Raw genomic sequence first — 16162 nt, forward strand, 5'->3', positions numbered from 1 at the left:
ATTTCAACCGGTGAAGTGGTTTTTGCAATTTGTTTATCATATTTAAGTGAAATCTACCAGATGCGTACAAACTTGTTGACATACATGAGACCTAGAGGCCCTCTACAATTATGGTTGTAGTATGCTTGGGTGAGAAGGTTTCTCGACCGTCTACAACCTGCGGACAACCCGAGCCTATCATCCAAGAAAACAAAACATTCAAATATCCATAGAGCCGCTATATGCTCAGGCCGCCGCTGTTTTTCTGCCTTATCTCCCTCGCAGCAACTAAGGTCCCGTCCTCGAGCATCTGCACGGCTTGAACGGCAGAGTAGATGGGCGGAACCCACGACACGTTATGGCCCCTGGCAGCTAAGCCCGCCACGGTGGAGTTGTCAAATGCCCACTCGAACCAACTCTCGTTTGGCATGAGCTGATCATGGATGCGAGGCTCGGCAACCGCCTCCTTGACGCCCAGGCCCTGCTCGAGCACCCGCCATGCCACCTGGCACGTAGAGCTCAGGATGCGCGAGCCGCCGGCCGCACCAACGCTGAGGGCGAGGGAGCCGTCGGCGATGCGCTCGGCGATCAGCGGCGTGATGGACGACAAGGGACGCTTCCCCGGGCGGATGTAGTTTGGCACCGACGGCTCGAAGCCAAACTCGTTGCGGACGCCGGGGATGCTAAAGTCGTTCATCTCGTTGTTGAGGATGATGCCCGTGTCCGGGGTGATGAGCAGCGAGCCGAATAGCAGGTTGATGGTCGTCGTGCTGGTGATGGTCATGCCGGTGCCGTCGGCCGTGACGATGTGCGAGGTGCCGTGGCCCGGATTGGCGTAGAAGTGCCTGCCGTCGTTGCTGCTGTCTTCGGTGTTGGGGTCGTAGGCTTCCACTGGCTGTGTGGTGTTGTCGAGGATCCGCGCGCGGCGGGCTGCTGCGGACTTTTCGGACAGGAGGCGAGACTCGAGCTCGTCGATGTGCGGGACGAACGCTGGGTCTCCGAGGGATGTGCGCCCGCCGTAACCAAAGCGCAAGGCTTCGTCGAGGCGATGGGTAGTGAGGTTAATGTTTTCCGGGGTCGCCGATAGCTCCTCGGGTGGGTACTGCTCTAGGGTCTTCATGATGGAGAGGCAGACGGCGCCGCTTGAGGGTGACGGTGTTGACCAGAGCTTGTAGCCCCTGAAATTTACGCTCACAGGCCGCGGCCTGGAGACTTGGTAATCTTTCAGGTCATCTAGGGTCATTGTGCCGTTGTTGGCCTGGATGACATCGATCATAGATTTCGCTGAGGAAGTTGTAAGTAAATGAGCCGCTGTAATTGGGAAAAAGGGATGAGTGCTCACCAATATCGCCTTCGTAAAAGACGTTTGCACCGTGATGTGCAATCTTCTCGAGTGTGCTTTAACGAGCGATCTGATGTTAGTTTTACTACAACTAGACGTTCAGGACAATAGCCATGAACTTACCTAGCAAGACGTCCCCTCTTGATAATATCCCCAAGTCCAACCAGGGTTCCTGTGTTTGCATCAGCTATGTGCGCGTGAGTTCCCCAGAAGGATGTCTGCGTCCCACCAACCATTTGGTGCGAATTCTTGTGACCAAGCTGGGTCCTCCACGAGGAAGTTCGGCTGGCCTGGTTCAGTTGCAGCTTTCATGTAACGTACAAGATCCTCAGTCACTAAACGGATGTTAGTCATCAGTCAGGGGGTATTGGTCTCTACAGATTGGTCGCATACCGGGGAAGCCGTTGCGAGCAACTTGTACTGCTGGCAATACGACGGATCTCCATGAAAGGGACTAGTCAAAGTCAGTCACATATTTGCCAGGTCGGTTAGATACCTTGGGTAAATGTCTGGTACCTACCCCGTATTTGCTGTGTAGATACTCAAGACCTCTCAGCTCACCGGGAACACCGACAGAGAGACCGCCGTGGATGCTACCGTGGACATTTCCACGATACATGTCTTCGTAGGCAGCAGCCGGTGCGGTTTCTCTGTAATCGATGACCTCGTACTCGCCATCGGAGCCCCGAACAAGCATGAAGCCGCCGCCACCGATGCCACTGTGATACATGCCAGTGACACCTACACAGAGGTTCGTGCCGACCATGGCGTCTGCCGCGTTCCCCTGAAATCACAAGACAAAATCAGCTGGCATGCACGCTTGGCCGAGGAACGAGTAGACGTACACCTTGTGCAATGAGATCGATACCTATCTGGGAGCATATCTTGCTCTCGCTTGCCACTGCACCTCTAGACCCGGCATGGCTGGAACCAATGAGAGGTACTTGAAGGTTAAGAGCAGAAGACAATTGAAGCTGAGAGCTTGACCATAGAAGAAGCGCCACTGGCAATTGAGCCCGCAAGGCAGATGCTGGACACAAAATAGATGTTAATATCCATGCTGGTACCAATGTTTACAAATCCACGTGTGCCTCACCCATTATATGTGCCATATCGGCGGCTCGGAACGGTGCACCGAAGCTGGAAACCCAAATTGCGAATATATTCCACTGCGATTACGTAAAGAAAAAAAAAGACTACGGTGCTTCGAAATGACGAGAAACTAAAACGATGAACAACGGTTGTCGAACGAATATTTCAGAATGGGCTTGATTGACGTCTGACATATTTGCTTATCTATCTGCCACTAAGGTACCTGCCTGCCTGGCTCCCTGTTGATACCGCGGCCCATGATTCCCAAGCCGCGCCGATCCGGAGGCTCGATGGACGCCCACAATCCACCATGCCACCTCGTGACCACCCTATAGCATATCCTACTAATGAGGGTGGTGCACAGTGTGAGACATTTTAGCATGGATGGATAAGCTCGACAGAGTGAGTTCCTGGGAGGTTTGAGGCTTCGTGATTTCATATGCTCTAGGTAGGGTAAAGTTCTGCAGTGAGTAACCTACCTTAGACACGTAAATGAAGTTTGAATGCGCACTGAATCAAGAGAGCACAATGCAGTGGCCCATCGTCTAGAATTATTGAGCGTTCAGATGGCAAGGGCTTGGGGGGTCGTCAAACATCGGTACGGATCGTTGTGCACTGTCCAATATACAGTGAGAGCTTGACTCTTGAGCCAATCAAAACGATCAACGAAGCTAGATAATTCAGGAGATTTGATTGGTTAAGCATCGGAGATATGCAGGACGGGGCAGGGGTCACATCCTTTTTTTTTTTTTTGTCCCTCTAAGCTGAAGTAGGTACATGCAGGTTGCATGTGCCCTCGAATTATCAGAGAGGAAAAAAAAAAATACCGGTGTCGATTGAAGCTGCAAAAATAGGCTGCAGATTGCCATTTTCAAACCCGCACCCCACATTTCATTCTCTATTGCCAATGTCAAGCCTGCTACTCCGTCACGCTAGCAGAGCTTGCAAGTGGAAATCACCTCAAAGCAGAATCTTCACCAACCAGGAGCGTTTCACCCAAACTGCTTCTATCTACAGGATGGCTTCATCACCAAAGTCGGTTCCCGTCGAGGGCGTTAATGCTGGTAATCCAGACGCCTGGAATAGACTTGCCTCAGAATCAAGCAATCAAAATGGCGAAAAGAAGGGAGGAAAGCAACAACGTTGGAACAAGAAGCGAAAGGAGCGGTCCCCAGTACCAGAGGGCGTGGCCCAGTTTAACCTGTCAAAGAGAGAAAGAGCCAAGCTCAGGAAGAGGGGCTTACTTACCGTGGTTGAGGGCACGCATGATGATGTCCTGGCACTTGATCTCAAGGACTTGATGGGCAGGTTAACACTGGGCGACGTCGCCAGAGATGGTGAACAGGCGGCGCCCGGCACAGAGGCAGTTACAGAGGGTCAAAATACCGAGGGCACCAAGGCACCTACGCTTCCAGAGCTTGGAACTGAGATTGACGTCAAGGTGTTGGAACTCTCGTCCACTGGTGATGGGCTCGCTGTCCAAGAAGGCTCCAACCAGATATACGTGGTATCATTTGTAGTGCCGGGCGACCTTGTCAAAGTCAAGGTTTTCCGCCATCTTAAGACTCACAGCGCGGCCGACCTCGTATCGGTTGTGACGCCGTCAGCGGAACGCGACGACAAGAGGATCAACTGCCCTCATTTCTCACGCTGCAGTGGATGCCAATTTCAGCCCATGTCTTACGAAGATCAACTCGCCCACAAGCGCAAGGTTGTTGAAAAGGCCTTCAAAAACTTTTCAGACTTGCCCCCTGAGCTCATCCCAGCCGCCGGCCCGACTATAGGTAGCCCTCTTCAGTACGCTTACCGCACCAAGCTCACGCCTCATTTCAGCATGCCGCCTGGCGCCAGGAGAAAACAAGGCCCACCAATCCGACACCAAGAAGTCCCGCCCATTGGCTTCATGCTGAAGGGTAGGAAGACTGTGCTTGACATCGAGGAGTGCCCCATCGGCACTGAAGTGATCAACAAAGGCATGAAGCGGGAACGCGCGGTTGTAGCCTCCAAATTTGACACCTACTCTGCCGGCGCAACGATTCTACTGCGTGAGAGCACTGAGAGGTTCTACAAGAAAGACGCTGCCGAGACGCCAATCCCAACATCAATTCGCGATGATCAGGTCAGGGTTGAGACAGAAGATTTTGTTGAAATCAAGTCATGTATCAGCGAAGGCAGCCAATTGGCAACCGAGTATGTCGACAACTTTGTGTTCAAGAACAAGGCCTCCTCATTCTTCCAAAACAACAACTCGATCCTGCCCTCCCTCACCAATTATGTTCGCGAGAACGCCATTTCATACAACAACGAGGATGGAAAGCCCTCTGTTACCAATCTCATCGATGCCTACTGCGGGTCTGGCCTGTTTTCCATCACATGCGCTCCTCTATTCATTTCCGATGAGGTCAAGGGTCGCGCCATCGGCATCGATATTGACGGCCAGGCTACTGAGAGAGCAGGGTTGAATGCCAAGCTGAATAATTACCCCGATGGAAAGTGCGAGTTTATTGAAGCCGACGCACCGAAACTGTTCCAGAAACTCGACGGATTCAACCCGGACGAGACGGCCGTGGTTATCGACCCTCCACGAAAGGGCTGCGATGTATCCTTCCTGACCCAGCTGCTTGTCTTTAAACCTAAGCGCCTGGTATATGTCAGCTGCAATGTACATACCCAGGCTAGGGATGTTGGAATCCTGGTCCGGGGCTATGTTGACGGCCTACCGGCTCCTGTCGGCGGTGCTCGGTATAAGATCGAAAGCGTTCGTGGCTTTGATCTGTTCCCCCAGACAAGCCATGTCGAGGGCGTAGCGGTACTGACCAGGGTGGACGACGATGGCGACGCTCAAATGTCTACGTAAATGACGGTAGCCTCGTGTTCAGGGCTTGTCCAGGCCGCTTTGCAAGAACGGCCTGTGTTTTAATATCAATTTCCTATCTCTTCACTAGACTCTTCACCAACCCCTCATCTGCGTTTCGATCATCTGCTTCTACGTGAAGTGTAAATGCGATCCCGGATGGAATATCTTGTACTCATTTCAGACTTATCATTTTACAGAGAAGAGAACAAGCAAGTCAAAAGACTTTCCATGCCAAAAAATACTCGATGCAGCCCCCAAATTTCGCCGAAACCCACTCATATCCATCAACTCCACGCTGCCAGACTCTACCATTTTGTCATCGACTACTTCATCCCACGCCTGAAAACCAGTCCTGTAACTGACCTGGTCCTCATATACCATAACGCACTCCATAACACCCCCCAGACATACGGAAGCAATCACTTGCTCGTATCAAGCACATACCTCCCTACGACCTTGCCCTGCTCCAGCGCCTCGAAAACCTTCCCCAACTCACTAAGCCCGACGGTCTTGAATGGCGCCTTGATCAACCCGCGCGCGAAAAAGTCCACAGCCTCGGCCGTGTCCTGTCGGTTGCCGACGTAGCTGCCCTTGATGGTGATCAAGCGCACCACCATATCCAGGACGTCCGCCTTGATCTGGGCCCCGGATGGCAGACCTATGCACACCACGGTGCCCCTAGGCCGGATGTACTCGGCCGCCTGCTGGAACGGCCGCGAAGTTACGGCCAGCAGCACGGCGGCATGGGGGCCGAGGCCATCGGCAGTCACCTTGCGCACGTCGGCCACCACGTCTGCCGAAGTGGCAAAGTCGACAAAGGCGGCGGCGCCGAGATCCTCCAGACACGCCCTGCGCTTCTCCTCGCCCGAGTCGATGGCGATGACGCGCAGGCCCATGGCGCGGGCGTACTGCAGCGCCATGGCACCCAGGCCGCCGCCCGCACCCACGATAGCGACCCACTGGCCCGGGCGGGCGCCCGTCTCCTTGAGCCCCTTGTAGACAGTGATTCCGGCGCACAGGACCGGCGCGACGGCCTCGAGGCTCACCTCCTTGGGGAGGCGGGCGACGAGGGCGGCCTTGGCGATTGCGTACTGCTGGAACGAACCGTCGACCGTGTAGCCCGAAAGTGTGACCTTGGGGCACAGCATCTCGTTGGCGGACCGGCAAAAGTCGCAGTTTTGGCAACTGCTGTTGATCCACTTGACGCCGACGTGGTCGCCAATCTCGACGTCCTGGACCAGCTCTCCGCGCGCCACCACGACGCCAGCGCCCTCGTGCCCGCCCACGAACGGGAGCCTGGTCGGGATCGGCCAGTCGCCGTTCATGGCGTGCAGGTCCGTGTGGCACACGCCAGAGTACTTGATGTTGACGAGGACCTCATCGGGACCGGGCTTGGCCACGGGGATCTTCTTGTAAACGGAGGCTGTACAAAGGGTTTTGGGAGGTGGTAAGCTTCTAGAACTCCCATCTCAATGTCGCACATGGGAGGTTTGGGCAAATCATGTGCAAGCATGCTGGACACGCGAGGTTGACTTACGCCCGCCAGTCTTCTCAATAACCTGCGCCCATTGTTCTGTAGGGATTTCCGGCATTTTGTCTCACGTCGTTCAAATTTGTCTGGGATATGCGGAGGAGAATGTGGCAACGAGTGGCAGCGGGCACAAAAACAGAGGTATATGAGCACGGAGATGATAGACGCTCTAGGGAGATGAGATGATGACTAAAACCTCCTCTGCCGGGAAGGGGTCAGACGATGTGGGAAGTCTAGATATATAGATAACTAAGAGATCGAGGAATATCGTCTTGTTTACCAGAAAGGTTAAGGAGAGGAATGGCAAATCATTTCTTGCTCTTTGGGGGAAAGGGGAAAGACTGATGAGCGCATAGCCGACGCTCGCACCGAAGTGCCGAGCAAAACATCATCTGATGTAGTTCAAAAGACCCAGAAGCATGAAGATCCCTCACTTTTCCCTCTCCAAACCTGCACAAGCAGCTTTTCGACTCCGCATATTCTGGGCCAAGGGAAGCGCACATCTCCAAAGGCGCAGGTTTGAGTGGTTCCACATTCCCAAAAGGTGCGGGGAAAAACGCCTCGGATTTGGAAGGTTCAAGTTTTGTCTAAGAGTTGTGCTACTTTGAACCAACATCTTGTTTTAAGCTTGAAGGAATTGGCCACGGTGGATAGACCTTGAACAGATTCCTACTACGTACTGGTACAAAAAGTAACAAGCTTCTCTGATTGTCACGGAAAGACGCGGGGCCCCGCCCTTTCTCCACAACTCTGCAAGTAGCACGGAGTAGTATGCATCGTTCGAGCACCGGACCAAAGAGATGAACAACACGTGAATCACACTTTGATGGCTGCATGAGCAAGGAAAAGATGGGATGAGGGTGGCGGTTCTAAGCCTATACAAGCAAGTTCATCCAGTTGATCATGCGACGCTATTCCCGAGACGGGCCTCAAATCGTGGGTGAGGATTTACATAATAGTACAACCGCGATGAGGCTTGGAATATGCTCTGCTGGTACGCAGGGTATAAGAAATCATGCGTTCTGAAATGCAAAAAGTAAGAAAAATCGATCACAGATCAGAAACCTAGACTAGGTCTAGTCCATCCGGAGACTCGGGAAAGTGCAAGGAGCATACTGGCGATAAAGAGAACAATAAGACACAAGACATTACTTGGTAGACTACACAGCGTTGCCTTGACGGGTCAAGGGAAATGGCAGTTCACCTTCAAGGCATGAAAATGCGGAAATTTCTCCGCAAATCGACACGGGCCCTATCGCTTACAGCCGTACTCCTCGTTTAGCATGCGTACAAAGAGCCGCAGGCTGGGCAAGCGGATGGAACCTCAGTCAGACCATAAGTGCATTATCTTTCAACGCCTTTCTCACCCCATCCTGGCCCGGATGAAAGGGATAAAATGGAAATGCATACCTGATACCCCGGATCCAATTCGAATCAAATATTGTTGTCGACGAGAATGTGGGGAAGTGCGGGGATCTATAGAAGGTGATTTCTTTTTTGGAATGTGGACGTTTTGTGCCTCCGTTTTACTCAACACCGTAAGAATGAATTTATATACACGTCTCATCTTGCATATAGAAACGTCTTCAGAAGTCCACGATGCCGATACCGGAGCCAGCATAGGCGCCCGTACAACCATCGTGGTCTCCAGCCAAATGTAAGCATGAAGCCCCGGCGCCACTGATTTCATAGCTTCAACAGACCATCTCCATCGGCTTGTTCCTGATATACGTTTCAATTTCGCAGCCAAGACTCGAGTTAACATCCCTGCCGCTTTGTTGATTTTTAACATTGTACTGATATCGTCTCCCTTCTCCAACCGTCTGTCACTCGCAGCTTCAAGTTCATCAAACACTAACAGACCTTTACGATCCTCCTGGGCCGCCCAGCAGAGCAAACCTTCGGACGATTCCAGGTCCATATTCTTGGTACTGATAATGGTCGCCACACGTTAGCAAACCAGCCGCAGAAGTCGTATTTTGATGGATCGACAGCAGAACATACCTCGGCCTTAGTATGGCAATACGACCTGAATTCCGGCGTCTGTCCCAGCAAGCTACCACCGAACCAGGGTCCGTGACGTTGCCTCTTGTGAGTGATAACCTGGACTTCAAGACCACCACTCTTGGCACCACCGCTACGCATCTCGCTTGCACGAATGCGTGCGTCCACCAGCTGCTTGATATCACGCTGTAATCTGCGACCAAAGTCCTTGTACAGAGTGCTACCACCCGACAAAACAATGTTCTTGTACAGCCCCCTGCGGACATCAATTGGCGACGACTGGATCACTCCGTCCACAACCACCGGCAGTGGCGTCAAGAAATCCGAGCTGTAAATCTCGGGGTTGAAGAATATCTCGGGTGCCAGGAAACGCTCGTATCCTACATCGACACCAACTTCCCTGCCGCCTGGCTGGCTCACGACATGACGGGCAAATCGGCTTCGGTCACGGTCGAACTTGGTGAACTCCTTGACAATGTCAGGGCACACGTAACAGTATTCCTCCTTGATCTCCTGGGCAGTTTTGAGAGACGAGTCTGGTTCGCCTCGGTCACGAAGCAGCGACTGGACAAAATAGGTGATGTCGCGTCCAGCGATGGGGATAGACTTGATCGAAGAGCCGATGACGTAGCCCTCTGCGACGGGAATGACGTGCGTAACACCGTCTCCAGAATCAATGACAGTTCCGGTAAGAGAGCGATCATGGACCTTTGACGACGTCCACGAGGCGGCCAGGGCCAAAACGGCCTGCACCGCAATGTACAGTCCTGCACAGTTGAAGGACTCGAAGAAGATCTCGGCCGTGTTCTCGCGGTTCTCCGGAGGGTTCAAAGGCTGAATTCGTGGTCGGTCGAGTTAGAATCACTTGAACAGCTCATAAAGATACTTCGAAGCTATGCTCGTACCGGCTCAGTGAGCAAGAAGAAGTGGTCTTCAGGCTCTACGCGTAGGTATTTGAAGATGGAGTTTGACCAGAAACGTTCCATGTGGTCCTGCAATAATCAACCGTCAGCAATTATCGAGACGAACCGTAGCTCACGCCGTAGGTAGTACGCGACGTACCCAGTTCTCTATTTGTCCGTGACGGATTGGGTAATGGAGTCCATAACCTGCGCGGCCAACCGTAAAATGTCAGCGCATACTCGAGTGACGCGGTTCAGACATCGCGTCGTGAGAGCGAGATATTAGTTACCGGGTCCGGATGAGGCAGCAATGGCCTCGTCGCCGATGAAGAAATCGAGATCTTCGGTGCCGCGTTTGCCCGAGAGGTGGCCGCCAGGACCAGCACCGCCAGTGAGGAAACTCGGCTTGTTAGCAACAGCTGGCCGACCGGAACCAGTGCCACCAGATGCTCCGGCGGACTTTGTCGCGATCGCCGTGGGAAAGACAAACGAAGGTGAATCGTTGCCAGCGAAACCTGGGAGATTATGTTGCGTCAGCACAGCGACTAGGATTGCTTCCGAGGTTCCACTTGGCGAAGCGGTGCCATTGGGATCATTAGAACATACCTAGTTTTGAAAACCCCGTACCGCTTGATTACAGATTTCATGTCAGCTAATGCGCAGATTCCCGACGGCCAGTGCCTCGGATTGCAGCTGGCGAGAGTGACGTGAAGCTTTGCTAGGCAGGGAGCTTGGGGAGAGGGGTCGGTTGCTAGGAGGTTGGGCAGTTCGAGCTCCATCTAACTCACTTGTCCATGACAACGGCGGGAGTTTGGTTAGCCATTTTGGCGGTTGTGAGCCTAGAGCTCGGTTTTACTGCAAAGCTGAAACAGTCGCGCTATAGCCTCCGGGTGCAGTATAGAGGCTGCGCTGTGAGTTATCGCGAGACGCTCGAGAGCAGTTGGGATGGGCTGCTCGGTGGATGATGCTGCAACGGTTGGCTTGCTTGGTAGGTGGGCCGGATTACGTGCCTGGAAGTGGGTGGCTCAGCTTCGTCATTGCCCCGCATCTGTTGGCCAAGCAAGCCACAGAACAGCTAAGAGTTGTGGCGCACAATATATAGCCTCTGCGGCAGCAAGCTGGGCACTCATAAATACGACATGCAAATAAAAACAACTCCTTGCCATATCTCAAGAACATACATGCCCAACGCAAGCTCCGCATGGATCCGCCTACTACACAAAGCTGCATGAATCCGCAATGATGATGAACGCAGCCAGAAAATCCCAATAGGTCTCCCGCATTTTGGTCACTTTTCTTTTGGCCAAATTGGGTTTCAGTCCTTCTTCATTGTGATTCAAGGATTCAAGGAGAAAAAACAAGCAAGCCCATGGTGAGATGGATTGATTCCTTCACAATATGCAGTCCCAAAAGCTTTCCTGTTCGAGGTCGGTCGACTCAAGATACATACCTGTTAATTTCAACGTTACAAGAGCTTTTGTTCTTCAATCTACCTACATTTCTTCGTCTCTCGTATCTGTGCTGAGGTAACGAACTTTGTCTTGTAGACCTCTTTGCCCGTATCTGAAGCTGCCGTGCTCATCTGCAAGAACTCATCGGTCGTACTTCTCTGTCCGGAGCTGGTGCTGCCCCCCAAAGTTGATAAAGTCTCAGCGCAGTTTGCTGCTGCACTTTCATTCTTCAATCGAAGCTGCCATTTTAGTTTCTTTTGAGAATCTGGGAGTCCATTTATCTCGCCCAGGCTCACCTCAACCGTTCAACTCCACCTCGACACACTTGATTCTGTGGCGTTGACGGAGAACGGTTCTGCTCCGATCTTCGCTCAAAGTAAAGATCGTAACATTCTCTTAATATTTATTGATTACTCAAAGTATTCTATTCTTGGCTGGTTTGCTCGGTTTGCTCAGTTTGCTCGATTCTAGGCAGGTCACTCTTTGTTTTTTTGACGATCAAGCTTTGTCGGTGATATCGACTCACTTAGCAAACCACAGCGGGAGTTTTCTACCTAATCGTAACCTACAAGTCAGGAACATCGCCCACCGCTGCCTATGTCTGACGCTTGGCTCTATTAAAAGTTTCATTCGATATTCGCCTGGTCGGTCTATGCATACTCCCAAGTCGAAATATTAAGAGCTTTTACTTTCCCAACGACTGGCTATGCCGTGTGCTTGGGACACGGCTAAGCTACTCACGTTGGACAACCTATCAATCATGGAAGGGGATAACAAGTCAAGCTCTGGTGACAGCTTGTTCAGCGACGAGTCGGCTGAAGGCCCAGTGGAACCCAAGTATCGGGTTGCGGAGAGAGCTGATGGTAAAAGTCACGGAAATCGCCTGGATGATATATTTGACGACAATGGCTCTGTCCCGGGCAACGGCCTGTTCATCTCGGGCTACTACGATGGATGTGGTTCCGGAGAGGATTTCGGCGGCGACATGGTCATGGACAGATTGCGCAGCAAGCCTAGGCCCGTCGCCGCTATATTCGTCCATGCCGGCGCCGGATTCCACAGCCACACAAATGAGGAATACCATCTGGAAGCCTGCTCCCGGTATGTTCACAGACTTCTGAAACGTATGTCGCTGTGTGAACCAGCTAACCCTAGAGTATAGAGCTGCCCAACTGGGAATGGCCAAGATGAACGCTGGCGGCTCTGCTGTTGACGCCGTCGTCGAGGCCACCAAATGCCTCGAGGACAACATAATCACAAATGCAGGTGTTGGCAGTAACTTGTGCCTAGACGGCACAGTGGAATGCGATGCCACAGTGGTGGACCACAATGGCCGGAGTGGTGCGGTTGGTGCATGTTCCCGTAAGGCCCCTCTCCCTGTACACGGCCGGGTCTAAAATTAGATTTCGCACATACTGACCTGCCTCTTCTTCAGACGTTCGATATCCTGTCATGCTCGCCGAGAAGATTCTCCTCGAATCATACAAGGTGTTGGCACTCAGGCGGATCTCACCCATACTCCTTGTTGGCGAGGGTGCTCGCCAATACGCCAAGGAGCATGGCATTAAGGTCGTTGATAATGAGGAGATGGTCACTATCAACGCCAGAGACCGCTGGGAAAAATGGACTGAGGAACTCAGAAAGGCAACAGGCAGCCCACGCCACTCAGCACCTTCTGGCATGCACATACCTGGCCGTCTTGATCATAGCGCTGCCTTGTCAACAGGTACTTTCAATGAGGGCCAACCTGACTCCCCTCAACATGGGGCGGATGTGCCATGCACAAGCAAGAAACGTACCGAGGCCGCTATTGCAAGTCGTCAACGACAGTCAATGACGCCTGAAGCGCAGGGCCCGCGACTTTGCAATGTGAGCAATGGGTCCCCTCCCGCCAAGCGAATCCGCAGCATGGAACCAAACCTAGTCTCTTCATCTTTAAATGCCCCAGCCACGCCGACTCAGCCTTCCCATACATCTGGTGACCAGCTTGATAGGGCGCAAGCTCCCCAGGATATGGTATCCGAAGACGAGATATACGACACGGTCGGCGTCATCGCCATTGACTACCAAGGTCACATAGCAGCCGCCTCCTCATCTGGAGGCATCGGCATGAAGCACCGCGGCCGTGTCGGCCCAGCGGCGCTGGTCGGTATTGGCACGGCAGTGATCCCAGCAGACGAAGGTGACAAATATGGCACGACCGTTGCAGCCGTGACCTCCGGGACGGGTGAACATATGGCAACTTCAATGGCAGCATACAAGTGTGCTGAGCGACTGTATCTCTCCACTGTGCGTGGTAGAGATGGCTCCGATGTGCCGCGGGACAATGAGACTAAGATTCTCACGTCCTTTATAGACCACGACTTTATGGCCCATCCGGGTGTCCAGAACCAGGAGTCGCGGCCCGCCATCGGCATCATGGCTGTCAAGAAAACATCCAGAGGGTACTACTTCACTTTTGGACACAATACAGAGTCTTTTGCTCTCGCATCCTTTGCTTCGACTGATAAAGAACCTCTTTGTACCATGTCTCGTGTCCCTGAGACCAGACATGGCCGTCACAGACCCGTGGCTGGCGGTCTCAAGATTTCGATCTGATCAAGACAGATGCCCAGTATCGACTGGCAATACTGCCCTGGCTTCTACATATCAGCCGTGTCGACAAGGACTAAACCTGTATTCACGGATTACCACCTAAGTTTGATCTTCTAGATGCAACTACACAAACGCACCGTACATCTAGCATTGCTTAAGGCTGTCTTTCAAGCCTGGGTTCTATGATGGTATTTCCCCCTGCGTTACATCACAGCATTTTAGAGTATTTTTGCCTTTCTCACAACAGCCAATACTTCACTGCAATCGCTGGGGAGACCATGAACTCTGGTTATTCTTCTAGCCATCCATAATCTGCGTCGACTTGGGTAACAGCCTGCTGTCTTACTTTCTCTATCGATCGCGTCGAGTAACCTGCATTTGATTTTTTTTTAGAAGATTGGAAAGTCTGGATATGGTATGTGTACACATCACTACATAGTCTAAATTAATCGCTTAGGTTCGGGAAGTAGAATCATCAAGTGCTTATATACCTTGGTACAACTCAAACTTGTCCAATGGCTTGAGCTGGCCTTTGTCGACTATCGGATGGAGTTTTCCACTTCAACGTATTACTTACGTATTCGAAAGATTTAGAAGTCATGCCGTCGTTGATATATAGGTAATAGTAGCCGACGGCACAGCCCCTGGTAGTGTTATGTCTCTACGAAAAAGCCAAAGAACCCAAACGTACCCACCTCGCCCAACTCCTTGATATAAGAAGCAACCCAAGTTGCAATTGTTGCAGACCTCGATCTAGATAATTCTTTTTCTCCCGAATGAACCTTGGCAGCATGCCTCTAAAATTGTATCACAATCTGACATTCAGACACAAAAACCCTGGCATCTCAAACGCCTCGAAACTTATTGAACTAGGACTTCCCCTAACATCAATCATGTAGGTCGTGGAGTGCCGGTTCCCTCTCTACTGTCCCCGTTGACGCCGACCTTCCTCTTCTTCTTCTTGCGCACGCGTGGGACGACGGCGGGCTTGTGGCCATACGCACCCAGCGCGAGCTTTGACCCGCAGGTCAGACACTCTGCGCCTGAAGGCACCTCGCAAAAGATGCTCAGGCAGACACTGCAGACGTAGCCCGTGTCGACGGCCCGCCGGTGGCAGAAGCAGGCGGCGCGGAAATCGACCGACTCGGACCCTGGACTCAAGAGCAGGCCTTGGCTGCCGACGCCGCTGGTGCTGGCAAAGCCCGTCATGAGGTAGGCGAGGATGCCGCGCGGCTCTGTGGCGGCGATGTAGGTGCCGCCCGTGATGAATGCGCCCTGCTGCAGGAACGGGGCGGCGCCACGCAGGGCGAGCACGTCGAGGGGTACGCCGGCACTCGACGCCGCAAACACGGCGTTCATGGTCGGGATGTACTGGTCGGCGCTGGAGTCGGATACGGACACGGTCAGGATGCGCGAGTGCAGCACGGTCCGGGCCGCGGAGCCGCCGCCGCCGTTGACGCCTGCGCCGGCCGTGGAGGCCGACACGCCCGGCGCGGCGGGCTCGGCCTTGGTGGCGTCGATTCCAGTGGCCATGGCGAGCTCCTTGGTCTTGTTGATGTGTGCGAGCGCCAGGGACAGTCCGCCCGAGATGAGGGTTGTCGTGGTCGAGGCCAGCTCCGCCTTGGTGGTGCTTTGGATCAGGTCGTGGAGCGAGGAGAGGAGGGTGGATTCGATGTGGGCGAACTGAGGCAGCTTGTTGGCTGATGAGGTGGCAGGCTGCTTCTTGTCCTTGCCGGCATCGGCATCGGTCATCTCGACGTCGTTGGCATCGCGGACGGGTGGTTTCGGCGGCGATGGATAGAGCCAGACTGCGCGGTGGGTGTGGGCCGCGATGACGGCGACGGAATGTGAGCTGCTGAGAGCGAGGTGGGCGTTGACAAAGACGAGGATGTTGGCTATGGCCTTTGAGATTGGCAGCACATCGCGCAGCAGGGCCCAGGCGCGCGGGTTGGTGTCGATGACGACGACGAGGAGCGACGGCGTGTCCTCACCCGAGTGGATCTCGTAGTGATCCGAGGCATCGACGGCATTCATGTTCGCTCTGGTGCCAAGCCAGAGGACGGGACCATTAAGAGCGTAGGGGCGGCCCTTTTATGGGATGGGAATGCGTGAGGACGATCCCATTGAAGGCCGCCGAAGAAACGGGTAGATCGGGGATTATCGTCAGTTGGTGTTTCGGGTCGGGATGGTTCTATTTTTTTGGCCCTCGCTTCCCTTTGCTCTCTTTTGCAATTGATGACGCGGGATGGATCTTGTCTTATCTGGGGCGATTTCTGCATTCGGTACGAAGCTCGTTTGCAGGGATGAAAGGGAAAAACGCCAGGTCACGTGTGATGAGTCCATTTCCAGCACCTTGTCTTGGCTTGCCTATCCCGCGTGGGAGGTGGAGACAACTATGTCATGGCGGGG

The 16162-nt window shown here is 53.2% G+C and overlaps 6 protein-coding genes across 6 annotated transcripts; 2 read left to right on the plus strand and 4 right to left on the minus strand.

The window, feature by feature from the left end:
• Positions 1-7: 7 nt before the first annotated feature.
• On the minus strand, positions 8-2678 carry MGG_03882 (gamma-glutamyltransferase). The gene is made up of 8 exons (XM_003719949.1): positions 2418-2678; positions 2167-2351; positions 1842-2105; positions 1715-1775; positions 1555-1656; positions 1445-1493; positions 1322-1377; positions 8-1263 (listed from the first exon to the last, which is right to left on the minus strand). Exons 1-8 carry the CDS (start codon positions 2431-2433, stop codon positions 218-220), a joined length of 1779 nt encoding a protein of 592 aa, XP_003719997.1. The 5' UTR covers positions 2434-2678; the 3' UTR covers positions 8-217.
• Positions 2679-3185: 507 nt separating this feature from the next.
• On the plus strand, positions 3186-7527 carry MGG_03881 (tRNA (uracil-5-)-methyltransferase). Its single transcript, XM_003719950.1, has one exon. The coding sequence runs from the start codon at positions 3321-3323 to the stop codon at positions 5268-5270; it is 1950 nt and encodes a 649-aa protein (XP_003719998.1). The 5' UTR covers positions 3186-3320; the 3' UTR covers positions 5271-7527.
• MGG_03880 (alcohol dehydrogenase 1) lies at positions 5410-7264 on the minus strand. Its single transcript, XM_003719951.1, has 2 exons — positions 6808-7264; positions 5410-6693 (listed from the first exon to the last, which is right to left on the minus strand). The coding sequence occupies exons 1-2, from the start codon at positions 6860-6862 to the stop codon at positions 5690-5692; spliced, it is 1059 nt and encodes a 352-aa protein (XP_003719999.1). The 5' UTR covers positions 6863-7264; the 3' UTR covers positions 5410-5689.
• A 592-nt stretch (positions 7528-8119) lies between the features above and the next one.
• On the minus strand, positions 8120-10682 carry MGG_03879 (actin-like protein 3). The gene is made up of 7 exons (XM_003719952.1): positions 10496-10682; positions 10314-10336; positions 9998-10222; positions 9868-9914; positions 9711-9797; positions 8806-9639; positions 8120-8732 (listed from the first exon to the last, which is right to left on the minus strand). The coding sequence occupies exons 1-7, from the start codon at positions 10528-10530 to the stop codon at positions 8667-8669; spliced, it is 1317 nt and encodes a 438-aa protein (XP_003720000.1). The 5' UTR covers positions 10531-10682; the 3' UTR covers positions 8120-8666.
• A 168-nt stretch (positions 10683-10850) lies between these two features.
• MGG_03878 (asparaginase) lies at positions 10851-14219 on the plus strand. Its single transcript, XM_003719953.1, has 3 exons — positions 10851-12259; positions 12321-12520; positions 12594-14219. The coding sequence occupies exons 1-3, from the start codon at positions 11865-11867 to the stop codon at positions 13754-13756; spliced, it is 1758 nt and encodes a 585-aa protein (XP_003720001.1). The 5' UTR covers positions 10851-11864; the 3' UTR covers positions 13757-14219.
• Positions 14112-16019, minus strand: MGG_03877 (RNA polymerase II transcription factor B subunit 4). The gene has a single exon (XM_003719954.1). The coding sequence runs from the start codon at positions 15785-15787 to the stop codon at positions 14645-14647; it is 1143 nt and encodes a 380-aa protein (XP_003720002.1). The 5' UTR covers positions 15788-16019; the 3' UTR covers positions 14112-14644.
• Positions 16020-16162: the final 143 nt, after the last annotated feature.

The sequence above is a fragment of the Pyricularia oryzae genome, chromosome 6, assembly GCF_000002495.2.
Source record: "Pyricularia oryzae 70-15 chromosome 6, whole genome shotgun sequence".
Lineage (NCBI taxonomy): Eukaryota > Fungi > Ascomycota > Sordariomycetes > Magnaporthales > Pyriculariaceae > Pyricularia > Pyricularia oryzae.

Coding starts and splice junctions, on each gene's coding strand:
- MGG_03878 (XM_003719953.1), top strand. CDS start 11,865: ATGCCGTGTGCTTGGGACACGGCTAAGCTACTCACGTTGGACAACCTA. Junction 12,260..12,320: donor CATCTGGAAGCCTGCTCCCG/GTATGTTCACAG, acceptor CCTAGAGTATAG/AGCTGCCCAACTGGGAATGG. Junction 12,521..12,593: donor TGCGGTTGGTGCATGTTCCC/GTAAGGCCCCTC, acceptor CCTCTTCTTCAG/ACGTTCGATATCCTGTCATG.
- MGG_03880 (XM_003719951.1), bottom strand. CDS start 6,862: ATGCCGGAAATCCCTACAGAACAATGGGCGCAGGTTATTGAGAAGACT. Junction 6,694..6,807: donor TATTGAGAAGACTGGCGGGC/GTAAGTCAACCT, acceptor CCCTTTGTACAG/CCTCCGTTTACAAGAAGATC.
- MGG_03879 (XM_003719952.1), bottom strand. CDS start 10,530: ATGGCTAACCAAACTCCCGCCGTTGTCATGGACAA. Junction 10,223..10,313: donor TACGGGGTTTTCAAAACTAG/GTATGTTCTAAT, acceptor ATAATCTCCCAG/GTTTCGCTGGCAACGATTCA. Junction 8,733..8,805: donor ATTGCCATACTAAGGCCGAG/GTATGTTCTGCT, acceptor GACCATTATCAG/TACCAAGAATATGGACCTGG.
- MGG_03877 (XM_003719954.1), bottom strand. CDS start 15,787: ATGAATGCCGTCGATGCCTCGGATCACTACGAGATCCACTCGGGTGAG.
- MGG_03882 (XM_003719949.1), bottom strand. Junction 2,106..2,166: donor TCGATCTCATTGCACAAGGT/GTACGTCTACTC, acceptor TTGTGATTTCAG/GGGAACGCGGCAGACGCCAT. Junction 1,494..1,554: donor ACAAGAATTCGCACCAAATG/GTTGGTGGGACG, acceptor ATGCAAACACAG/GAACCCTGGTTGGACTTGGG.
- MGG_03881 (XM_003719950.1), top strand. CDS start 3,321: ATGTCAAGCCTGCTACTCCGTCACGCTAGCAGAGCTTGCAAGTGGAAA.